Genomic DNA, 26063 nt, shown 5'->3' with positions numbered 1-26063 from the left:
AACCTCGGGCCTCCGCTCAGCAGTGCCATCTGGGTCCTCCACAGTAGCCCAGGGGGCCCCTAAACCCACAGTAGCCCCACAATACTGGGGGGTAGCCTCTCCATCTGCCCTATAAGCCCCCCAAACCGGCCGCTCGCCCCCCGGCTCAGTTATTTAGGGGCCGATACACAGTCCCTGCCGACTACACTGTTTCCTGTGCAGCCACCCCGTGCCACACCCTGGCACCCTACGGACGGGGCACCGGCACTTACCCCATTGGCACGTTGGAGTAGATGGCACTGCTGTTTCCATAACGATTTACTAACCAACGGTGGTTTATGGGCAGAGGGACTCAGACCCATAGGGTGCCAACATGGGGAGGAATAAAGTTGTTTGTAAATCTTGTATATTAAAGGGGAAGTTCACCTTTAAATTAACTCTTAACATGATGTAGACAGTGATATTCTGAGATAATTTGCAATTGGTCTTCATTTTTTATGTATTTAGCTTTTAGTTCATCTGGTTGCTAGGGTCTTATTTACCCTAGCAACCAAGCAGTGGTTTAAACGAGAGATGGGGATATGAATAGGGGGAGGGGCTGAATAGAACGATAAGGAATAAAAAGTAACAATAACAATAAAACTGGAGCCTCACAGAGCAATAGGGTTTGGCTGCCGGGGTCAGTGACCCCCATTTGAAAGAAGGCAAATAATTAAAAAACTATAAGAAATAAATAATGAAGACCAATTGCAAAGTTGCCAGGAATAGGGAAGTCTGTAACCTACTAAAAGTGAACTTAGAGGTGAACCGCCCCTTAGCTGTGCTGGGTCACCCCGATCCCGCCCAAGTGTTCCGGATCCAGTAGCCACGCCCAGCCGGGGGCAATAGCCACGCCCTCTATTAAAGCCCAATATTTGTTCCATTTCCGTATTTGGTGCCCAGACGTTGTATAAACATCAAACTGATCACTGACCCCTTTGGCCTGATTAACTCCTCCCCCTGATATGCGCTGACCTCCCCCCGTTTTTGCACTATTGGATTTTTCCAATGTGCATTGTGCTTTGTAGACGCTCCCCCACCCCCGTAGTTGCCATAGATTCAGCCTAGAGAAGCCCCCGCTGTGCCAGTGCATGAGTATCAGTTCCTACCGTAGTTACGGGGGGCGAGGGGGATGCGGGGTACCCCTGTAATGAGCAATAATCTCTTCCTTCTTCTCTCCCAACAACTGAACCATAGAGATTCCCGTGGTCCCTCCTACAACGGCAGCCAGCAGCATGGAGGAGCCGGCAGGTAGGTGGCCTTCTCTCTCTTATTGTGCGACTCCTGCACTAATGTACTCATGTTACGGGGTCGTCGGTAAAAACTGCTTTTTGGGGAGCCCAAGCCCCCCATGTGTGTAGCCTGAATGGCCAGACAGGTCCTTACGGGGGAACAATTGGGTCTAATGACTACGATCCAATGGGATTGTCTGTGAAAACTGGGGCCCGAGCCCCATATACAGTGTTTATGTAGTGTGAATGAACTCTATAGGTTGGCCGAAACCAGCAATAGCAACTGGCCAATCACATACAGTTTTATTGGGCACAATAATATCCGCAATATTGGATTATATCACAACCAGAACCTTCTGGAGATTTCCCTTCCTAAAGTCTTGGACGGAAGGTGTTTGTTTCTGAGGCTTCTGCGTTGGGGGCAAATCCTTACTGAAGCCTAGATGGGGGTATCGGTGATGAGGCCATCAGCCCTTGGGCGGCGGGGCATTATCCTGTATCTCACACCATCTCCTCTCTCAGCCGCTCTCCCACACCCTGAAGAGGCTCCAATTCAGTGCCAGCGGCACCACATGAAGAACCTTCCATGATCCAAAATGGCTTGGGATCGGGGTCGGCACTGAGGGATCGGGGTCGGCACTGAGAGGGATCAGTGCCGGCACTGAGAGGGATCAGTGCCGGCACTGAGAGGGATCGGGGTCGGCACTGAGAGGGATCGGGGTCGGCACTGAGGGATTGGGGTCGGCACTGAGAGGGATCGGGGTCGGCACTGAGAGGGATCGGGGCCGGCACTGAGGGATCGGGGCCGGCACTGAGAGGGATCGGGGCCGGCACTGAGGGATCGGGGCCGGCACTGAGAGGGATCGGGGCCGGCACTGAGGGATCGGGGCCGGCACTGAGAGGGATCGGGGCCGGCACTGAGAGGGATCGGGGCCGGCACTGAGGGATCGGGGCCGGCACTGAGAGGGATCGGGGTCGGCACTGAGGGATCGGGGTCGGCACTGAGAGGGATCGGGGTCGGCACTGAGAGGGATCGGGGTCGGCACTGAGAGGGATCGGGGTCGGCACTGAGAGGGATCGGGGCCGGCACTGAGGGATCGGGGCCGGCACTGAGAGGGATCGGGGCCGGCACTGAGAGGGATCGGGGCCGGCACTGAGAGGGATCGGGGCCGGCACTGAGGGATCGGGGCCGGCACTGAGAGGGATCGGGGCCGGCACTGAGAGGGATCGGGGCCGGCACTGAGGGATCGGGGCCGGCACTGAGAGGGATCGGGGTCGGCACTGAGGGATCAGGGTCGGCACTGAGAGGGATCGGGGTCGGCACTGAGAGGGATCGGGGTCGGCACTGAGAGGGATCGGGGTCGGCACTGAGGGATTGGGGTCGGCACTGAGAGGGATTGGGGTCGGCACTGAGGGATTGGGGTCGGCACTGAGAGGGATTGGGGTCGGCACTGAGGGATCTGGGCCGGCACTGAGAGGGGTCGGTTGAGGCTGGAACAGGAGGCTGAGGCCCAGTTGGTGCATCCAGGCCCTGTTTGGGTTGGGCGGTTCCTGCCCAAACTCGCTCGGGAGGGTTCAGTGGGACCCACTCACTGTGTCGCTGGATAAAGGGGGGATTAGGGCACAATGGGAGGGAGGAAAGACAAGAATTTAACCTGATTGGTGTCTGTCGCTGCCTGTGATTGTGCGTTTTGTATCGGCGCTTCCGTCACTTACCTGGCAATCGTCCTGCAGCTTCTCATTGGTTCTGATGGAACCATCGCGTCTGCTCCCTGCCAGCCCCGGCTAATGTCCTGCTTCAGTGGCTAGCCCAGAGAGAGGGTGCCATGGGAGCCCCGGCTAATGCCCTGCCTCAGTGGCTAGCCCAGAGAGAGGGGGCCACGGGAGCCCCGGCTAATGTCCTGCCTCAGTGGCTAGCCCAGAGAGAGGGTGCCATGGGAGCCCCGGCTAATGTCCTGCCTCAGTGGCTAGCCCAGAGAGAGGGGGCCACGGGAGCCCCGGCTAATGTCCTGCCTCAGTGGCTAGCCCAGAGAGAGAGGGCCACGGGAGCCCCGGCTAATGTCCTGCCTCAGTGGCTAGCCCAGAGAGAGGGGGCCACGGGAGCCCCGGCTAATGTCCTGCCTCAGTGGCTAGCCCAGAGAGAGAGGGCCACGGGAGCCCCGGCTAATGTCCTGCCTCAGTGGCTAGCCCAGAGAGAGGGGGCCATGGGAGCCCGGGCTAATGCCCTGCCTCAGTGGCTAGCCCAGAGAGAGGGGGCCATGGGAGCCCGGGCTAATGCCCTGCCTCAGTGGCTAGCCCAGAGAGAGGGGGCCATGGGAGCCCGGGCTAATGCCCTGCCTCAGTGGCTAGCCCAGAGAGGGGGGCCACGGGAGCCCCGGCTAATGTCCTGCCTCAGTGGCTAGCCCAGAGAGAGGGGGCACTGGGAGCGCCACTGGTGACCACCATCTCTGCCAGGGGCATTCTGGGAGTTGTAGTACTGAGACCCCTAAAAACCAAAGCAAAGGAGCCGATCAGCAAAATCAGTTGCCTCTGATCCGTCCATCAGAACACAAGCCATTTCCAACCCAGGGGCCGACCCTCAGTGGTCACTTGGGCCAGTAGCCGGGCAGCGCTCCATTACTTCCATTTAGATGCCATCAGTGCGGCCTAACAAGTGGGGGAGACGGGAGGATATAATGGGGGGGGGGAGCTCTCTGCTCACTCAACACCCTTTGTCTCTCGCAGCCTTATCTCTAGGAGACAGCTGAGCAAAGAGAGCGCTCTTTACACTTCCCTGAAAGGAATCTCTCGCATGTGATGCTGACGGCCGTTTGTTTATACAGAACCAACAGGCGCAGTGGCGCAGTACAATGGGGGCAATCAGAGTGGGGAGCGGAGGGCATGTAGGTGCAGTGTCAGTGGGGCAAAGTGGCCCTTCGGTGCCCTGGGGGAACCTTTCCCTTTCCTAGAACCAATCACAGAACCAATTCTCCCTATAGAGTCCCTTTGGCTGATCCCCCCCACCCTCTGGGGGCACCCTGAGTCCCCGTGGCCCCGCACTTGTTGGCGTCGCTCTCGCTCGTGAGCTCGTAGAGCTGTTTCCTTGGCAGAGGCCGGAGGATTCCAATGAGTATTAGTAATCTCCTTCCCTCTCGCTCTCTCTCTCTCGCTCTCTCTCTGGGCTCATTCAGTGAGTGGCTCCCATGCAGAGCCGTGTGTAAGTGCCTGAGAATGTGCCCGGCTAATGGGCCAACGGTGCCCGCTCAGTGCCCCACATCTCAGTGCCCCACACTCTCTCCTGCTGCTTCATATCATTGGGGGCCGCCACATTCGCTCCCATTGGGCCCCAAAACACTTACGGAACCCCTTTCTGCTCTTAGCCATATATTGCCCCCCCTTTTGCCCCCCTAACAGTCCCCTTATAGCAGTGCTTGCTGGACTCCCATATTCAACTCCCCCTTGGAGGACCAACCTTGGGTCTGGGTTTCCCTTCCCCACCATAGAGTTTCCATGTGAGAAGATATGTTTTTCTCATTGGCTCTGTGGGACAATGTGGAATTGGATCAGGATATAACTCTCACCAAACAGAACCCGGCCCAAAATATATATATATATAATATCAATACATGTTCATCCCAAATGTCACCCTAAGTGACCTCTAAGCCGGGCTTTCCACTGTATATAGGAGAGCAAACCCCCTTTCTATCTCATCCTACTTGGCCTTCAGGCTGAGCCCCCTGGGCAATGCTCTAGGCCTCCCCACTGCCGCCTCGTATTTGTACTGCTCCCCATAACTCTTGCACTGGCCAAGCCTTGGCCAACTGATTGCAACGTTTGGTCATAACCAGTGCCCAGATGGCTTATCATGGCATGTACAAGGAGGCTTTGGGCATCTCCAAGGAGGTTGTTCTCCTACATACAGTCAACTGGGCCTTGTTCCTTGGCCTCAGTGTTGGTGGAGTCCATTGGCGGTTGATGAGTTGGGTTGGAAGAACAAATGTGTGTGTGTGGCCTCTTACAACTCTAATTGGCCAAACAAAGACTGATCACCGCAGGCTTCCGATTGCTGGGAGGTCCCTCCGCGTATAACAATGGTGTTGCCTGACAATGGAGCAGCCCAAGGTCTCACAGGGGTGAGGGGAAAGGAGCCACCAGAAGTTTGGAAGAAAATCCCATGCAGGCACTATGGGTATTTGTTATGGCCCTGTCCTGTGCGGCAGCTTGAGGTGAAGCCTGTAATGGTTAACAAAGCTGTGTTGCACCAATGGGGGGGGGGGGGATCTCTGGGTCTTTTTGTTTCCATTTCTCCCAACCCAAGGGCCACATGAATGAGTTGCTAGAGATGGCGAGGCTGGCATCCCTTTGTACTGTAACCGCTTTATTGCTGCATTGTGCGGCCGTAACCCCCCCATTGTCTCCTTAATGGAACAGGAGGGGCCAATTTGTCTCCCTTTCAGGGGCCGTGAATGAGGCTGAGCCAACAATGGGGCCTGGTCCCTCGCATCTGGCACCGAGCTAATTTACGACAGGGCACCTGTGGGCTCCTGGGACATTTTGTGTGTGGGGCCACAAACAGTATGGCCGCCTTCCTATTGTCCCTTCACTTGCTCATTTCCATAGCGGCCCAGTCCCGTAACTGACCAGTATCCATAGCAGCCCAGTCCCTTAGCAGCCCAGTCCCATTACTGACCGGTATCCGTAGCGGCCCAGTCCCGTTACTGACCAGTATCTGTAGCGGCCCAGTCCCGTTACCGACCAGTATCCATAGCGGCCCAGTCCCTTAGCAGCCCAGTCCCATTACTGACCGGTATCCGTAGCGGCCCAGTCCCGTTACTGACCTGTATCCGTAGCGGCCCAGTCCCATTACTGACCTGTATCCGTAGCGGCCCAGTCCCGTTACTGACCTGTATCCGTAGCGGCCCAGTCCCATTACTGACCAGTATCCGTAGCGGCCCAGTCCCGTTACTGACCAGTATCCGTGGCAGCCCAGTCCTGTTACTGACCAGTATCCGTGGCAGCCCAGTCCCGTTACTGACCAGTATCCATAGCAGCCCAGTCCCGTTAATGACCAGTATCCATAGCAGCCCAGTCCCGTTACTGACAGTATCCGTGGCAGCCCAGTCCTGTTACTGACCAGTATCCGTAGCGGCCAAGTCCCGTTACTGACCAGTATCCATAGCAGCCCAGTCCCGTTACTGACAGTATCCGTGGCAGCCCAGTCCCGTTACTGACCAGTATCCGTAGCAGCCCAGTCCAGTTACTGACCAGTATCCGTAGCAGCCCAGTGCCGTTACTGACAGTATCCGTGGCAGCCCAGTCCCGTTACTGACAGTATCCGTGGCAGCCCAGTCCCGTTACTGACTAGTATCCTTGGCAGCCCAGTCCCGTTACTGACCAGTATCCGTAGCAGCCCAGTCCCGTTACTGACCAGTATCCATAGCAGCCCAGTCCCGTTACTGACAGTATCCGTGGCAGCCCAGTCCCGTTACTGACCAGTATCCGTAGCGGCCCAGTCCCGTTACTGACCAGTATCCGTAGCAGCCCAGTCCCGTTACTGACCAGTATCCGTAGCAGCCCAGTCCCGTTACTGACAGTATCTGTGGCAGCCCAGTCCCGTTACTGACTAGTATCCTTGGCAGCCCAGTCCTGTTACTGACAGTATCCGTGGCAGCCCAGTCCCGTTACTGACCAGTATCCGTAGCAGCCCAGTCCAGTTACTGACCGGTATCCGTAGCAGCCCAGTCCCGTTACTGACCAGTATCCATAGCAGCCCAGTCCCGTTACTGACAGTATCCGTAGCAGCCCAGTCCCGTTACTGACCAGTATCCATAGCAGCCCAGTCCCGTTACTGACAGTATCCGTAGCAGCCCAGTCCCGTTACTGACCAGTATCCATAGCAGCCCAGTCCCGTTACTGACCGGTATCCGTGGCACGTGGCTAGTGGGCCGGATTAGTGGCACATAGATGGTGCCCTGTCAGTACTACCAGTATTGGTCGGTTGTGGGATGTACTGACAGTATATTCATACACATTCCGTCTGGCTGGGAAAGGGTTAAGGAACAACCTCCATCAATCACTGCGCAAACGAGATTCCTTGCGATTCCATAATTCCAACCATGCGTGACCCAATTTATCTTTCCGTGTTCCGGGCCCTGGGAACAGCCGCGCTCGGCAACTGGGAATTCCATCCCATAAAGCCCCAGGGCCGCTCCTTCCATCGGACTCTCACTGTTGGCCGCCCCGGGGGCTACCTGGCCGCTCAGATCTGTGCCCGGCACGTGGCGGTGCCTACTGGGGGGGCGATGACATCATGCGCAGGGGGGTGAGATCACTCGCTGACCTGTAAATCAACCCCATCATTTGCATATTGTAATTACCCGGCCCAATCAGTGTGGGGCTGATAAAGAGCAGATGCCCCGGCCAAACCCGAGCCGCCATTTTATGAAACAGGAGGAGACGGAGCCCCCAGTCAATGGCTGCAAATACCCCTGTTACTGATGGGGTGCAGACCCCTCAACTGCTGGGGGGCCCCCAGGAGCACTGACTGACAGATATGGATTAAGTCACGTGACTTTAAAGTCCTTGTAGGATTTTGCTCAGATTTGCTGCTGTTTCCAAACCTTCTGCCGTAAAGCAAGACAGGACTGCCGTTATTCTGTCAGGAAGGATGTAGCAAATCAGTTTATAATCTAATTACTATTAACCCTTTTAAATATCAGATAACAAAGACGTGAATATTCTCTGCCTCGTTCCGCCGCCCTGGAACCTCCCCCCTGGGAAAAGCAGGGAATAATCCCGGGACAATGGGGGGGCCTTAATCTAATTACACGCTTTATTTCTGCCCATTTGTCCTCCAATCAGTGTCGCTGAGGCAGAAGAAAAGGCGACTAAACGGGCGCTGATTCCCATTTGTTCCGCCGGCTGGAGGTTAATGAGGGAGTTGGCGGCGCTCGGGGGCTGCAGATACTCGGGGGCATCAATCGGGGGGGTAAATATTACGTGTAAATGTCCGGCTTGCTGCCCAGGGGGTATTCAGGGGGCATTATTACTGGGGCAGTTGTCCCCTTCTCCGGGTATAATGCACTTTTACTGAACTTCCCCCATTTGCCACCGTACAGAATTGGTCCATGTGAGGATCGGTAGAAGGGGGAAATATGTGCTGGATTTATAGAGCTTGGGATTGGTGGGCACTGACCAATGTCTTTTCCTCCCCAGACTGCGACGCCTACTGCAAGGCATCCAAGGGCAAGCTAAAGATCAACATGAAGAAGTACTGCAAGAAAGATTACGGTGAGTGCTCACAGGCAGGGGATGCTGGGAGTTGTAGTTCCAGCTGCTCACCCTCTGGCAGCCAATCAGCAGCGGTTTATGAAAGCAAACAGATGGTTGCTATGGGTTACTAGACAGTTAAACTTTACCCATTACTATATCATTCCCCTTTCTGCCCCACATTTCCCGCACTGTAGGGAATGGCGGGGGGCACAGCCCTGTGTATGTGTGTATGGTTCCGCTGTGCCCCCCCCCCGGGCATGGTTGGACGGGGCACATTCTCCAGCAGATGTTGGACCGTGGCCACTGCGTCCTGACAAGGAAGCGAGAGAAAGGGCTGACACTCGGCATTCTGCCTCCCGGCGGGGGGGCCCTGACAGGCATCCAATGGGCATGAGAGGGGCAATTTCACCCCAGCGTGGGGCTCCCCGGCGGCTAATCTGCTGCTGTCTGATCTCTGGGGCTCAGAGGGGCACCGCTTTGTACCAAGGGGAAACGGGACCTGCCAACTTTCCCAGGGAGCCCGGGAGGAGGAGGTGAGGCTGAAGGCCACCATTCCCTTTCAGCCATTAACAGTGCAGCCGGGGGGAGAAGGAGACGCAAGTTCAATGCAAAGCGCCAATAAAGGGAACCCCCCCCCCGTTACAGCCTCTCAGGGCAGGGAGGGGAGTGGCACATTGTATAGTGGCACTGGGGCAGCCAATCCCCTCCCTCCTGGAATCCTCATTATTCTCTGCCAATCAGCAGTGACATCATACCTGGATCCTGCCCCACCCTGGTGACCCTATTCTGCCCCACCCTGGTAACCCTGCCCCACCCTACTGACCTTGCCCCACCCTCGTAACCTTATCCTGCCCCACCCTACTGACCCTATCCTACCCCACCCTCGTAACCTTATCCTGCCCCGCCCTACTGACCCTATCCTACCCCACCCTCGTAACCTTATCCTGCCCCACCCTACTGACCCTATCCTACCCCACCCTCGTAACCTTATCCTGCCCCGCCCTACTGACCCTATCCTACCCCACCCTCGTAACCTTATCCTGCCCCACCCTACTGACCCTATCCTGCCCCACCCTACTGACCCTATCCTGCCCCACCCTACTGACCCTACCCCTGCCCCACCCTACTGACCCTATCCTGCCCCACCCTACTGACCCTACCCTGCCCCACCCTACTGACCCTATCCTGCCCCACCCTACTGACCCTACCCTGCCCCACCCTACTGACCCTATCCTGCCCCACCCTACTGACCCTAACCTGCCCCACCCTCGTAACCTTATCTTGTCCCACCCTACTGACCCTATCCTGCCCCACCCTACTGACCCTACCCTGCCCCACCCTCGTAACCTTATCCTGTCCCACCCTACTGACCCTATCCTACCCCACCCTCGTAACCTTATCCTGCCCCACCCTACTGACCCTATCCTACCCCACCCTCGTAACCTTATCCTGCCCCGCCCTACTGACCCTATCCTGCCCCACCCTCGTAACCTTATCCTGCCCCGCCCTACTGACCCTATCCTACCCCACCCTCGTAACCTTATCCTGTCCCACCCTACTGACCCTATCCTACCCCACCCTACTGACCCTATCCTACCCCACCCTCGTAACCTTATCCTGCCCCACCCTACTGACCCTACCCTGCCCCACCCTCGTAACCTTATCCTGCCCCACCCTACTGACCCTACCCTGCCCCACCCTACTGACCCTATCCTGCCCCACCCTACTGACCCTACCCTGCCCCACCCTACTGACCCTATCCTGCCCCACCCTACTGACCCTACCCTGCCCCACCCTACTGACCCTACCCTGCCCCACCCTACTGACCCTACCCTGCCCCACCCTGTTGAATATGAGCCCACCTTCCTCTCTGTGCTCTGAACCCCCATAATAAGGGGGGACAGGATAGCAAGTCCCATTACACCCACAGGCACCTTCTCCTGGCACCATTGGGTAAATCAGTGCCTAAAACACAAAACCTCCCAGCTGAAGTCTGAGTGATGTTGGGCCGGGGGCTTTGCAGGGAAGGAACGGATCAGCCGTCAGTACCAGCCAATGGGCCGGCGCCGAGCTGCACAGGTTCCCCCGGGATCTGCTTGCATGCCCCTGCCGAGAGGCCGGGGGGAACCTGTACATTTGGCTATTTATGGGCTCCCCTTTCCCGTCACTTTCCGCTCCTCTGTTTGATCCCGGGCTCTGGAACGGTTCATTGTCAGAGCTGGGGGGCGCCTGCCTCTCGTCACCCCCAATAAACACAAGGGAAGCCGCTTTTGTCTTTTTTGGAGATGTTAGCGGCGCCGATTGGGTTACGTCTGCCTTTGTGAATGTGGCCCCCGAGTGGGAAATAAACCAGGATTCCCCCCCATGTCCCATGCTATTTCTGCGGAATATTCTACTGGCAGATTTAGAGCTTTGCACATAGTGGGGGTTATGTAATGCAGTAACCCATAGCAACCAATCAGCAGGTAGCATTTACTGGTCACCTGTTTGAAAGAAAACATCTTATTGGTTGCTACGGGTTACTGCTCCTGGGCAGAATTAGTGCCTTTTTTATTACTTAATCGATCATCTAGATCCCCCCCCCCGGACTCTCCGACCCGCAGTGCAAACTGCTCACCGGCCAACAAGTAGAATGGGGCCCATTAAAAAAAATGGCTACACCCCTGCCCTGACCCCATTCTGCCGAAACCACACCCATGACCCACCCAAACCTCGCCCCCTTGATGACCCGTGAATTACATCACCATGTCTGATGGGGCCCCTGGGGATTGCACCCATAGTGAATGATCCCGTTTTTGAATATGGCGCCGAGCTCCTCGGATAGATGCTCCCCATTAATCTGGGGGGTTCTGGGGAGAAACCATTGTGCGGATTTTATTAAAGAAAGGAAAATCCCGTAGGAATGAGAGGAATGCTCCATCTTTTATACATTAGCCGGCCGCGCTCGTTACTGCGCCGATACATAATGGCTTCCTCATGTCGCATTGTGTCCTGCACTAACGCAATATAGTGCCGCTTTCCCAGCATGCCCCGGTCTGTGTGTGTAACTAGCCCCGGCCTGTGTGTGTAACTAGCCCCGGTCTGTGTGTGTAACTAGCCCCGGCCTGTGTGTGTAACTAGCCCCGGCCTGTGTGTGTGTAACTAGCCCCGGCCTGTGTGTTGTAACTAGCCCCGGTGTGCTGTAAGCCCGGCCTGTGTGTGTAACTAGCCCCGGCCATGTGTGTGTAACCTAGCCCCGGCCTGTGTGTACTAGCCCCCGGGTGTAACTAGCCCCGGCCTGTGTGTGTAACTAGCCCCGGCCCGTGTGTGTGTAACTAGCCCCGGCCTGTGTGTGTAACTAGCCCCGGCCTGTGTGTGTAACTAGCCCCGGCCTGTGTGTGTGTGACTAGCCCCGGCCCGTGTGTGTGTAACTAGCCCCGGCTGTGGTGTGTGTAACTAGCCCCGGCCCGTGTGTGTAACTAGCCCCGGCCTGTGTGTGTAACTAGCCCCGGCCTGTGTGTGTGTGACTAGCCCCGGCCCGTGTGTGTGTAACTAGCCCCGGCCTGTGTGTGTAACTAGCCCCGGCCCGTGTGTGTGTAACTAGCCCCGGCCCGTGTGTGTAACTAGCCCCGGCCCGTGTGTGTGTAACTAGCCCCGGCCCGTGTGTGTGTAACTAGCCCCGGCCTGTGTGTGTAACTAGCCCCGGCCTGTGTGTGTGTGACTAGCCCCGGCCCGTGTGTGTGTAACTAGCCCCGGCCTGTGTGTGTAACTAGCCCCGGCCGTGTGTGTAACTAGCCCCGGCCTGGTGTGTGTACTATGTGTAACTAGTGCCTGTGTGTGTGTAACTAGCCCCGGCCTGTGTGTGTAACTAGCCGTGTGTGGTAACTAGCCCCGGCCTGTGTGTGTAACTAGCCCCGGCCTGTGTGTGTGTGTACTAGCCCCGGCCCGTGTGTGTGTAACTAGCCCCGGCCTGTGTGTGTAAACTAGCCCGGCCCTACGTGTGTGTGTAACTAGCCCCGGCCCGTGTGTGTTGGTACTAAGCCCCGGCCCGTGTGTGTGTAACTAGCCCCGGCCCGTGTGTGTGTAACTAGCCCCGGCCCGTGTGTGTGTAACTAGCCCCGGCCTGTGTGTGTAACTAGCCCCGGCCTGTGTGTGTGTGACTAGCCCCGGCCCGTGTGTGTGTAACTAGCCCCGGCCTGTGTGTGTAACTAGCCCCGGCCTGTGTGTGTAACTAGCCCCGGCCTGTGTGTGTAACTAGCCCCGGCCTGTGTGTGTGTGACTAGCCCCGCCCGTGTGTGTGTAACTAGCCCCGGCCCGTGTGTGTGTAACTAGCCCCGGCCCGTGTGTGTAACTAGCCCCGGCCCGTGTGTGTAACTAGCCCCGGCCCGTGTGTGTAACTAGCCCCGGCCTGTGTGTGTAACTAGCCCCGGCCTGTGTGTGTAACTAGCCCCGGCCCGTGTGTGTGTAACTAGCCCCGGCCTGTGTGTGTAACTAGCCCCGGCCCGTGTGTGTGTAACTAGCCCCGGCCTGTGTGTGTAACTAGCCCCGGCCCGTGTGTGTGTAACTAGCCCCGGCCTGTGTGTGTAACTAGCCCCGGCCCGTGTGTGTGTAACTAGCCCCGGCCCGTGTGTGTAACTAGCCCCGGCCCGTGTGTGTAACTAGCCCCGGCCCGTGTGTGTAACTAGTCCCGGCCCGTGTGTGTAACTAGCCCCGGCCCGTGTGTGTGTAACTAGCCCCGGCCCGTGTGTGTGTAACTAGCCCTGGCCCGTGCGTAACTAGCCCCGGCCCGTGTGTGTAACTAGCCCCGGCCCCGTGTGTGTAACTAGCCCCGGCCCGTGTGTGTAACTAGCCCCGGCCCGTGTGTACTAGCCCCGCTGTTGTAACTAGCCCCGGCCCGTGTGTGTGTAACTAGCCCCGGTCTGTGTGTGTGTAACTAGCCCCGGCCCGTGTGTGTAACTAGCCCCGGCCTGTGTGTGTAACTAGCCCCGGCCTGTGTGTGTAACTAGCCCCGGCCTGTGTGTGTGTAACTAGCCCCGGCCCGTGTGTGTGTAACTAGCCCCGGCCCGTGTGTGTGTAACTAGCCCCGGCCCGTGTGTGTAACTAGCCCCGGGCCTGTGTGTGTGTAACTAGCCCCGGCCCGTGTGTGTGTAACTAACACTAGCCCCGGCCCGTGTGTGTAACTAGCCCCGGCCCGTGCGTAACTAGCCCCGGCCCGTGCGTAACTAGCCCCGGCCCGTGTGCGTAACTAGCCCCGGCCCGTGTGTAACTAGCCCCGGCCCGTGTGTAACTAGCCCCGGCCCGTGTGTGTAACTAGCCCCGGCCTGTGTGTGTGTAACTAGCCCCGGCCCGTGTGTGTGTAACTAACACTAGCCCCGGCCCGTGTGTGTAACTAGCCCCGGCCCGTGCGTAACTAGCCCCGGCCCGTGCGTAACTAGCCCCGGCCCGTGCGTAACTAGCCCCGGCCCGTGTGCGTAACTAGCCCCGGCCCGTGTGTAACTAGCCCCGGCCCGTGTGTAACTAGCCCCGGCCCGTGTGTGGCGCAGATACAGGTGTGTAACGTACAATCAGTGTGTGTTAGTGGGAAAGTGTCCTGTATCCTGCAGGCCCCGCCCCCTCCCCGCCCACATCCCTGTGAGTGACAGCAGCAGGGCCCGTGGTGATGTTTTCACAGCTGGGAGTGACATCACTAACTGGGAGCCTTTGGGGCCGGAATGTTGATTTTTCCAAAGGTGTTTTCCCCGCCCCCTTGGGAAGTTGGTGCTTTGGTTTTCAGGAGTCAATGAGTTTCTGGAGACTTCCAGCGAGGGGGTCAGAGTTCCAGCTTTGGGGCAGATGTGCGGTGATACCCCACCCAAGGGCAGATGTCTCGGGCAGATGTCTCGCTCTAACCTGCTGCCCGGCCAATGGGGATACCCCACCCAAGGGCAGATGTCTCGGGCAGATGTCTCGCTCTAACCTGCTGCCCGGCCAATGGGGATACCCCACCCAAGGGCAGATGTCTCGGGCAGATGTCTCGCTCTAACCTGCTGCCCGGCCAATGGGGATACCCCACCCAAGGGCAGATGTCTCGGGCAGATGTCTCGCTCTAACCTGCTGCCCGGCCAATGGGGATACCCAACCCAAGGGCAGATGTCTCGGGCAGATGTCTCGCTCTAACCTGCTGCCCGGCCAATAGTGATGCCCAACCCAGGGGCAGATGTCTCGGGCAGATGTCTCGCTCTAACCTGCTGCCCGGCCAATGGGGATACCCCACCCAAGGGCAGATGTCTCGGGCAGATGTCTCGCTCTAACCTGCTGCCCGGCCAATAGTGATGCCCAACCCAGGGGCAGATGTCTCACCCTAACCTGCTGCCCAGCCAGTGGGGATACCCAACGCAAGGGCAGATGTCTCGCCCTAACCTGGTGCTTGGCCAATAGTGATGCCCAACCCAGGGGCAGATGTCTCGCTCTAACCTGCTGCCCGGCCAATGGGGATACCCAACCCAGGGGCAGATGTCTCGCCCTAACCTGCTGCCCGGCCAATAGTGATACCCAACCCAGGGGCAGATGTCTCGCTCTAACCTGCTGCCCGGCCAATGGGGATACCCAACCCAGGGGCAGATGTCTCGCTCTAACCTGCTGCCCGGCCAATGGGGATACCCAACCCAGGGGCAGATGTCTCGCCCTAACCTGCTGCCCGGCCAATAGTGATACCCAACCCAGGGGCAGATGTCTCGCTCTAACCTGCTGCCCGGCCAATGGGGATACCCAACCCAGGGGCAGATGTCTCGCTCTAACCTGCTGCCCGGCCAATGGGGATACCCAACCCAAGCACCATCGTTTCAATGACCCAACCAAAGGGCCAGATTGATATCTAGTCAGTGGGGTGATGCCCAATCAGATGTTCAGGAGGAGACCTGGGCCGCCACGAGTTTATATTGGGCTCTTTATGGCTGAGTCTGGTTAAATGGGGTATTAGAGGGGGTGGAATTGGGCAAAATGAAATACTGACGGGTTGTTGTTCCCCCCCCCAGCCGTGCAAATCCACATCCTAAAGGCGGACAAAGCCGGAGACTGGTGGAAGTTCACGGTCAACGTCATCTCCGTGTACAAACAGGGCACCAACCGCATCCGGCGGGGCGACCAGAACCTGTGGATCCGGGCCAAGGACATCGCCTGCAAATGCCCCAAGCTGAAGCCCACCAAGAAGTACCTGCTCCTGGGCAACGACGAGGACTCGCCCGACCAGAACGGCGTGGTGGCAGATAAGAGCAGTTTGGTTATTCAGTGGCGGGACACGTGGGCACGGCGGCTCAGGAAGTTCCAGCAGAGGGAAAAGAAGGGCAAATGCAAGAAAGCTTAGGGGGCAACGGGGCAAACGACCCTCGGGAGAGAAGAGGGAGGACCGTACCCGCTGCCCCTCTAGGTCCCAAGCGATAGGATTTTCCATTAGAAACTGTGGTTTTTTTTATTTTTACATTTTTTATTTTTATTTTTCCCAGAACTTGCGCTTCCCGGGTGTTTCTGGGAGAATCCTTAGAGGGTCACTTATACGTGAGACTGACACGCGTGCACCTAATATGTAGAGTTGTTATTCACAGACGCACGAGAGGGGGGGTCCCACACAGAGATCCCGCCCACGGGGCACGAAAGCCACGCCCCCCCTCTCTCTATTGCCCTTCCGAGGGTCGCAAGCGCTAGGCCGGCGAGAGATTTAACATTTAAAGTATGTATATCATTGAAATAACGGTTTTTTTTTAAGAGAAAGTCTTTATTTTGTGTATTTGTATGTGTGTAGCCCCCTAGGGCCCCCCCAGCTGTACATAGACTTATACAGCGTTACCCGGCCAGTGTTGCCCCGCAGGGTATCTGTATACTGGTTGCTATAGAGACACAGACACTACTAACGCCTATTGGTAATAAGGATTTCAGTGCCATTCCTGCCCCGGGGGCTAAAGTGCCGGGGCGCCCCCTTAGGGATGGGGTTTATTTTTGTATTTTTTATTGTGACCCCCATTCCCACCCTGCACTGTTCCTTCTCCAGACTCCCCCGTACCCCCCCCATGTTAGCAGCATAAAACTGTAATATCACAAAAGCAAAGAATGTTCCTCAATTTCTGATTCACTTTACACTCCTTTATTAGGCTTTACTTCCCCTTTACTTTTTCTGCTAGTTCTTTTGTTGAGCCCGCCATGCCCGACAGCAGTGATTGTGCCCCCCCGGGATACAGCCAGGGATTGTGCCCCCCCGGGATACAGCCAGGGATTGTGCCCCCCCTGGGATACAGCCAGGGATTGTGCCCCCCCCGGGATACAGCCAGGGATTGTGCCCCCCTGGGATACAGCCAGGGATTGTGCCCCCCCGGGATACAGCAGGGATTTGTGCCCCCCCGGATACAGCCAGGGATTGTGCCCCCCCGGGATACAGCCAGGGATTGTGCCCCCCCGGGATACAGCCAGGGATTGTGCCCCCCCCGGGATACAGCCAGGGATTGTGCCCCCCCGGGATACAGCCAGGGATTGTGCCCCCCCGGGATACAGCCAGGGATTGTGCCCCCCCGGGATACAGCCAGGGATTGTGCCCCCCGGGATCAGCCAGGGATTGTGCCCCCGCCGGGATACAGCCAGGGATTGTGCCCCCCCGGATACAGCCGGGATGTGCCCCCGGATACAGCCAGGGATTGTGCCCCCCCCGGGGATACAGCCAGGGATTGTGCCCCCCCCGGGATACACCAGGGATTGTGCCCCCCCCGGGATACAGCCAGGGATTGTTGCCCCCCCGGGATACAGCCAGGGATTGTGCCCCCCCCCGGGATACAGCAGGGAGTTGCAGTTCAGAGGGGCAAAGCTTAGAGAAATGAGTGTTTTCCTTTCCCCGCGCGGATCAGGGAGGGGCTAATTGGCGTTTGTTTTGGCACCGGGAGGGGAAGTTAATGTGTTGGTGCCGGGGGGTCGGGGGGCGCGGGAATATTTGCCGCTGGTTTCCGGGCCGAGCCCCTGACAGTAAATCTGGAGCAATGCGTGACCCCAGAACCTCTCAGCGCTAATTGGGTTCCTGGCAGGGCAGGGGGGTATCATGGGATACAGGGGGGCTATTTCTGGGGGTATCATGGGATACAGGGGGGCTATTTCTGAGGGTATCATGGATACAGGGGGGCCCATTACTGGGGGGTATCATGGGATACAGGGGGGCACATTACTGGGGTATCATGGGATACAGGGGGGCTATTACTGGGGGTATCATGGGATACAGGGGGGCACATTACTGGGGGTATCATGGGATACAGGGGGGCACATTACTGGGGGTATCATGGGATACAGGGGGCACATTACTGGGGGTATCATGGGATACAGGGGGGCCCATTACTGGGGGTATCATGGGATACAGGGGGGCCCATTACTGGGGGTATCATGGGATACATGGGATACAGGGGGCCCATTACTGGGGGTATCAATGGGATACAGGGGGGCCCATTACTGGGGGTATCATGGATACAGGGGGCACATTACTGGGGGTATCATGGATACAGGGGGGGCCCATTACTGGGGGTATCATGGGATACAGGGGGGCCCATTACTGCGGGGTATCATGGGATACAGGGGGCCCCATTACTGGGGGTATCATGGGATACAGGGGGGCCCATTACTGGGGGTATCATGGGATACAGGGGGGCCCATTACTGGGGGTATCATGCGATACAGGGGGGCACATTACTGGGGGTATCATGGGATACAGGGGGGCCATTACTGGGGGTATCATGGGATACAGGGGGGCCCATTACTGGGGGTATCATGGGATACAGGGGGCCCCATTACTGGGGGTATCATGGGATACAGGGGGCCCCATTACTGGGGGTATCATGGGATACAGGGGGGCCCATTACTGGGGGTATCATGGGATACAGGGGGGCACATTACTGGGGGTATCATGGGATACAGGGGGGCCCTGTTATTGGGGTATCTGCCGTGTCGGGGGTCAAACGTTACCCCCCAGTAGTCTTACCTATAAGGGCAAGCGGCACCTTCACCCAGCTGCCTCGCTGTCATTGGCTGTTACTGATATGTTATTTGCTTAGCAGGTTCATGGCGAATGTGCCCCTCCCACAAATAACTGATTCCCAAATGTGCTCCTCCCACAAACAGCCAATCCCCTGTAGATGACACTATGTATGTTGCGCACCTGGGGGGGGTATGAGGGAGGGAGGCGGTTCCTCTGGGCACTGGGCACCTACTGGCGCTACTGGAACTGATTATTATGAGCAAATCCATTGACCCAGGTGTTTGTGCCAGGGAGGAGCCACTGGAGGTGTGAGGGTTAATGTTTGGGGCCCCGCCCCCTGGCGCAGCGGTTACTAATATTGACTCACATGATCTCAGCTGGCGCCTTCCCAGGAATACAGAGCCGGCAGGTGCCCCGCTATGATTGGGAAGTCTGGATTCAGTATCGGGGGTGGGGGATGGGGGGGGGAATGCTGAGCTCACATTGGCTGCTGCTTAATAAGTATTAGGGTGCAAGGGCTGAATTTAGGGGCCCATCTGCCGTACAGGAGCCTTTAATTCCTTATTCACTTGCACCTATAGGAGAGCGGGGGGGGCGGGGCAGCACTGTGGCTTCCTGATTAGCCCAAGCTGGGGTTGGTTAGTTGGGCGTGACCCTGATAACTCAAACAGAAATGGGGGGGAGAGGCTTAGGGGTGGTTCCAGGGTGCCTTCTGGGTAAGATTTCCTTACTCTGAACTTTATTCTCCCAACCTCAGCGCCGTGTTCTTCCTACGAAAGGAAAGCCAATGGGAATTGGGATGGTATCTCCCCGCGGTGCCGCCAACTGGCCCCTCCCTGATTGCTGCTGCCAACTGGCCCCTCCCTGATTGGTGCCATTTAACTTGAGGTAACAGAATATTGTGCAGAAAGCAATCAATCAGGTTAAATTAAAAACACTTACCCCCCTGTTGCTATTTGCCCCCCCCCCCCCCCCCCCCTATGGGCAATGAGAGTTATATAGCACCAATCAGGGTGGGGCCAGTTGGCGGCACTGTGGCTCGATGGTAAGTTCTCCTGCCTTGTAGCGCTGGGGTCCCGGGTTCAACTCCGCCCTTGGTACTGCAGGGAGCGTGTTTGTTCTGTGAGTGGGAGGGGGCGGTACCTTGTTACCTGCCCCCCCCTCCCACTCACAGAGCATAGGGGTAGGTTAGTGGGGGGGGAGTGTATGTATGTGTGTGTGTGTGGGGATGGGGGGCTTAGAAACAGATGAAGCTCCTGCGGTTCTTGGGTGGGAGTTGAACCCGGGGCCCCAGCGCTACAGGGCAGCAGCACTACCAGCCGACCACGGGGCCATTTTGCGCGCGCGCCTTTTTTTTAAAAATATTTATTGTCTTCTCATTGGGTCTAAATGATAAAACCCCTCCGGCACCGGCTGGACTTGAACTCAGGCCCTCGGCGCAAGCAGCAGCCGCACCAACCGCTGCACCGCCGCCCACTTCCTGTCTGAGGCTGTTTCCTGCGTATATTTATCTATTAGTTTGTATTTATATCCTCATAGGGAAAAGGTGCAGGCGCTTGGCCAGAACTGAACTCAGGACCCCGGGGGTACAAGGCAGCCGGACTTACCCCCCCAACCCATGGGGCCATTACAGAGCAGCGGGTTTCCGTTCGTATATTTATAATTGATTAACCCTTTGAGGTAACATAATATTTCACACAAGGAGACCAGGCCGGAATCGAACTAGAGACCAGCAAGTTGTGCAGCAGTCGCACTTACCCCCGGGCCACTCAGCTCTTACAACTTCCCCTGGGCTCCAACTGGCGGCCATGTTGCTAATCCCTTCCATAGTAAAAAACAAAACAAGTAAGTTTTTTCCCTCTGGTGGGAATTGAACCCAGGAACCCAGCGATACAAAACAGGAGAAGTTACCGTGGCGCCACAGCGCTCATATCTGTTCACAGCTCCAACTGGCGGCCATATTTTTTCAATAGTAAAAAACAAAATCACAAAGTCTTTTCCCTCTGGTGGGAATTGAACCCAGGAACCCAGTGATACAAAATGGATGAACTTACCCCCGAGCCATTCAGCTCTTACAGTAGCTTTGCGCTCCACCTGGCGGCCATATTATTTCCATAGTTATAAACACAACAACAAAGATTTTTTACTCTGGTGGGAATTGAACCCAGGAACCCAGCGATTCAAAACAGGAGAAGTTACCCTCAAGCCAGACAGCTCTTATAGGTGCTTTTGGCTCCAACTGGCGGCCATGTTGCTAATCCCTTCCATAGTAAAAAACAAACCAAAAAAGTCTTTTCTTTCTGGTGGGAATTGAACCCAGGAACCCAGCGATACAAAACAGGAGAACTTACCCCCGAGCTACAGTGCCCCCACCAGACCCTGACTGGCGCTATATAGGGGTAAAGGATTAAGCCCCCAGCAATAATACTTTGCTGAGAGTTGGGATCAAACTGAACCCCAGCACTAACACTTACCCTGAGCCCCTCAGCTCTAGCCCCTCCCCCTGACTCCTTTGTAACTTACTATACAATAAGTACTCCTTCCTCTGGGGGGAATCAAACCCAGGACCCGGGCGCTACAGGCAGAAAACCTTACAAACAAACCACGTTGCCTTTCCTGTTGCCGCTGAGGGAAAAACATGGGGTAAATAGGCACTGGGAGCACAACAAGCACTGATTGGCTGAGGGGTAAGTGCTCCAGCCGAGTGGCAGCGGGTGGGCCTTGAGTTTGATTCCAACCTGAGTGCTTTCTGCCAAGTGTTATGTCAGGGGGTCATTTATTGACCTTTATACAGAACCAATCAGAAAGCCTTTTTCCCAGCACTGTGGCTCGGGGGTAAGTTCTCCTGCCATTTAGCGCTGGGGTTCCAGGTTCAATTCCCACTAGAGTACGAAGCAATTCTATTATTCTCTATGGAAGGGATTAGGAACATGGCCGCCAGTGAGAGCAACGCTCGGCTGTAAGAGTTCCGGGCTTCTGGGTAATGTGCTTCTCCCATGTGACTTGTTGGTCTTGAGTTCAACTCCCGCCTGGGCTCTGTGGCGGCCAATTGTCCCATCAAGGGGCAAATCCATTATAAATATATAAAGGGAAAGGCACAGACATAAGCCGGCCCCCATAGTGTCTGTAGTACTGCCCCCTTGTAGCCCTGAGATTAACTCCTCCCACCAAGTGCAAATAGCTTGTTATTGATTGGCTCCTTGTGTGTGTGACGCCCAACCTGCGCTCTCTGCAATCTACTCCTTTAGCCCAGGGGGCTTTGCTTTACTGTTATACAGCACCAATCAGAATGGGCCTCCCTAGTGGCACTGTGGCTCGGCTGTAAGTTCTTCTGTTTGTAGCGCTGGGCTCCTGGGTTCAACTCCCGCTAGAATCTGGTGTGTTGGCTTTATTAGAAACATGGCTGCCAGTTGGAGGCCGTGGGGCTTATGGGTAAGTTTATTTGCTGTACAACTAGTCTGGAGTTCGAGTCCAGCCTGAGCCCTGTGTTTGATATGTTTCATCAAAGGGTTAATCAATTATAAATGAACAAATGAAAACCACCACACAGCAGGTGACCCCCGTGGTTTGGCGGTGGGTCTGGTGATCACGGTGCTGGGGTCCTGGGTTCAATCCCAGCCTGCGCATGTTTTGCCTATGAGGGTATATATACAAACTAATAGATAAATATACGCAGGAAAGGCCCTTAAACAGGAAGTGGGCGGCGGCACAATGGGCAGTGCTTCTGCTGTAAAGTTTGTGGGTCTTGAGTTTGATTCCATCCAGTGCAACTTTATTTCCCTATTGGGGTCTAAATACAAACTAATAGATAAATATACGCAGGAAACAGCCTCAGACAGGAAGTGGGCGGCGGTGCAGCGGTTGGTGCGGCTGCTGCTTGCGCTGAGGGCCTGAGTTCAAGTCCAGCCGGTGCCGGAGAGGTTTTATCATTTAGACCCAATGAGAAGACAATAAATATTAAAAAAAAAAAAGGCGCGCGCGCAAAATGCCCCCGTGGTCGGCTGGTAGTGCTGCTGCCCTGTAGCGCTGGGGCCCCGGGTTCAACTCCCACCCAAGAACCGCAGGAGCTTCATCTGTTTCTAAGGCCCCCCCCCCACTAACCTACCCCTATGCTCTGTGAGTGGGAGGGGGGGGCAGGTAACAAGGTACCGCCCCCTCCCACTCACAGAACAAACACGCTCCCTGCAGTGCCAAGGGGGGAGTTGAACCCGGGACCCCAGCGCTACAAGGCAGGAGAACTTACCATCGAGCCACAGTGCCGCCAACTGGCCCCACCCTGATTGGTGCTATATAACTCTCATTGCCCATGGCGGGGGGGGGGGCATTGATAGGGGGCAAAAGGCTTAGGGGTAAGTGTTGGTGCCAGGCAGTCAGGGTCGGACTGACACACCCAGACGCTGGCAAATAACGTTCCTGGCCGGCTCCTTCTCCTCCCAGACCCCCCCAGGTAAGTCTGTTCCCCCTATACCCCCTGTAGGGTCTTAATGTGTATTTATCCTGTTCTCATATGCCCCTCCCCCATGGCCAATCAGGGAGGGGCCAGTTGGCGGCACTGTGGCTCGTTGGTAAGTTCTCCTGCCTGGTAGCGCTGGGGTCCCGGGTTCAATTTTACCTTTGAACCCCATAGAGCTTCCAGTTCTCCCATTGGTTTTCGGGGCAAGTTCTAGCCCCTCGGGGGGGTTAAGGTCACAATTGGTCACCTTGCCCTCTGCATAGGCCGGTGACAGAGGATGCTGGGAGTTGTAGTCCATCGGCACTGAGGGAGCCCCCGCGGCCCATTAAGGATCTCGGAGAATTAACATGTTTGTGTCAGCTGATCAGGCCGCGGGGGTCAGAGGGGCAGGGGTCAGACGCCTGGGTGATTATCAGGGCTCCGCAGCTTTAAGAGCTTTGTCCCCGCCCCCTGGTTAGTGTGAAACTGTACAAAGCCAAGTCCAGAACCGGACCCAGCGATCCGCATTCAGTTCTACTTTCCTCTCGGCGGCCCCTGTGTTTCAGTGGGGGTGCACTGCCCCCCATTACTGCCCCCAGTAATACCCCACACACAGGGGCAATGCCTTTCCTTTACTGGTCGCAGTAAGTCCCGCCCCCCCTGACTGCCCAGTGGGGCCCATTCCACATATCAGAACCCATAGAACCACTGCCTTCCATTTTGCCCCGGGGGGGGGGTGGATTCCCCCTTTATCCCTTATATTTGGTATAGGCCTCACTGCCCCCGTGTAGTTGCCCCCTGTGTAACCATAACGATATAACCGCCCCCTAACGTTGCCCCAGTAGGTTTGTGTTTGGGGGGATTTGGGGATAATAATATTGCGTTTCTATTTAACGGCGCGGCGCAGAAATGCGCATTTCCTTGTCGTTCCGTGTAGCCGGCGGCTTTGTAACTGAGGCACCGAATTTATAGAACTAAATCCGCGATTGGTTCATTAAACTTCATGAAAACACCGTGTCTGACTCCTTCTTCTGATTGGCTGCTGACAAAAAAAGCCTAAACTTTTCTATTTGGGGGCGAAAATGCCCAATTGTTCTGTTTATTGGGACAGTAATTGCCCCCAGCAGCCTATCTTGTGTGTGCAGAGGGGTAGCTGGGGGCAACTGCCCGGGTCGGGGCAGGAACCCAAAGCCCAAGGGGCAGCACTTTTATTGATCTTAGTTTTCCTTATAAAAAATATAAACATATTTTGGCAAAAATATCAATAATGAAAGGGTTCTGCCAGCCCCTCCCACTTCCTGTAATGCCCCTCCCTCTGCACTGGATACACTCCCATTGGGTGCAGAATTGCCCCTTTGCCCTCACCCAGAATGCGGCCTTATTAGTCACATGACCTCCTGCAATCAATGTATTGGTGCCAACGAGCATGGATCCCAGTTTTGCCCCCCCCCCGGGCAGGAACGTAAGGAGACAAAGGGCCACACACACTAAAGCCTCCGCTAATTAACAGTCTGAGAACTCAATTAAGAGGCTTTGGGCGTCTGACCCGGGGGAGGTTTCATTAAAGCGCCAGGTCCGTGGGCTCGTAGCACTGAGACCCTTTTGTGCTGAGAATATTACGGAAACTTCCCATTATATGGCGCCCAATCTGCCCTCGGGCACCGACTGGCACTGGGTCTGTACTGGCACCAACAGCCTGGCACCCCCCCCTGAGCATTGCATGATGGGTAACATTATGGAGCCCCTGCTATAGTTCCAGGGGTACCTAGGGCACAAATAAGCACTCACCCCAAATCCCCCCCTAACTGGCCTTCAGGCTGGGCCCCCTTAGCCCATAACAAGGTTACAGATATATAGAAACATTGGGGTAACAGTCACCCCGCTATAGTTCCAGGGGTACCCAGGGCACAAATAAGCACTCACCCCAAATCCCCCCCTAACTGGCCTTCAGGCTGGGCCCCCTTAGCCCATAACAAGGTTACAGATATATAGAAACATTGGGGTAACAGTCACCCCGCTATAGTTCCAGGGGTACCCAGGGCACAAATAAGCACTCACCCCAAATCCCCCCCTAACTGGCCTTCAGGCTGGGCCCCCTTAGCCCATAACAAGGTTACAGATATATAGAAACATTGGGGTAACAGTCACCCCGCTATAGTTCCAGGGGTACCCAGGGCACAAATAAGCACTCACCCCAAATCCCCCCCTAACTGGCCTTCAGGCTGGGCCCCCTTAGCCCATAACAAGGTTACAGATATATAGAAACATTGGGGTAACAGTCACCCCGCTATAGTTCCAGGGGTACCCAGGGCACAAATAAGCACTCACCCCAAATCCCCCCCTAACTGGCCTTCAGGCTGGGCCCCCTTAGCCCATAACAAGGTTACAGATATATAGAAACATTGGGGTAACAGTCACCCCGCTATAGTTCCAGGGGTACCCAGGGCACAAATAAGCACTCACCCCAAATCCCCCCCTAACTGGCCTTCAGGCTGGGCCCCCTTAGCCCATAACAAGGTTACAGATATATAGAAACATTGGGGTAACAGTCACCCCGCTATAGTTCCAGGGGTACCCAGGGCACAAATAAGCACTCACCCCAAATCCCCCCCTAACTGGCCTTCAGGCTGGGCCCCCTTAGCCCATAACAAGGTTACAGATATATAGCGAGAGTGCCGGGGGCAGAGCGAGAGTGCCGGGGGCAGAGCGAGAGTGCCGGGGGTTAGAGCGAGAGTGCCGGGGGCAGAGCGAGAGTGCCGGGGGTTAGAGCGAGAGTGCCGGGGGTTAGAGCGAGAGTGCCGGGGGTTAGAGCGAGAGTGCCGGGGGTTAGAGCGAGAGTGCCGGGGGCAGAGCGAGAGTGCCGGGGGTTAGAGCGAGAGTGCCGGGGGTTAGAGCGAGAGTGCCGGGGGTTAGAGCGAGAGTGCCGGGGGCAGAGCGAGAGTGCCGGGGGCAGAGCGAGAGTGCCGGGGGCAGAGCGAGAGTGCCGGGGGCTGACACCGCACTTTTTCACCAAACATGGAGCCAATCTGGCTTCCCCTAAAACTGATTGGTGATTGGCCAGTAGGGAGAGAGTGAAGATGAGGGGACACAGTATGGCTGTCTCTCTTGTCTCTCTGAGACTGTCTCTTTCTCTTGGGGGGGGGGGCAGATTTGTGTTTTTTTCTTCAGAAAA

General features: G+C 56.4%; 1 protein-coding gene across 6 annotated transcripts in view; it reads left to right on the top strand.

Moving 5' to 3' along the window:
• LOC100493770 (netrin 1) overlaps positions 1-16573 on the top strand; it is a 116215-nt gene extending 99642 nt beyond the window's left edge. For all 6 annotated transcript variants that reach the window (XM_031894499.1, XM_031894498.1, XM_031894501.1 and 3 more), the window contains 3 exons: positions 1216-1269; positions 8445-8519; positions 15494-16573. In XM_031894499.1, the coding sequence (XP_031750359.1) occupies positions 1216-1269; positions 8445-8519; positions 15494-15822 (458 nt within the window). In that variant the 3' untranslated portion in view covers positions 15823-16573. The remainder of the gene's footprint in view (positions 1-1215; positions 1270-8444; positions 8520-15493) is intronic.
• Positions 16574-26063: the final 9490 nt, after the last annotated feature.

The sequence above is a fragment of the Xenopus tropicalis genome, chromosome 10, assembly GCF_000004195.4.
Source record: "Xenopus tropicalis strain Nigerian chromosome 10, UCB_Xtro_10.0, whole genome shotgun sequence".
NCBI lineage: Eukaryota > Metazoa > Chordata > Amphibia > Anura > Pipidae > Xenopus > Xenopus tropicalis.
Note: the sequence above shows the minus strand (reverse complement) of the source record. Positions and strands in the feature narration are given on the sequence as shown.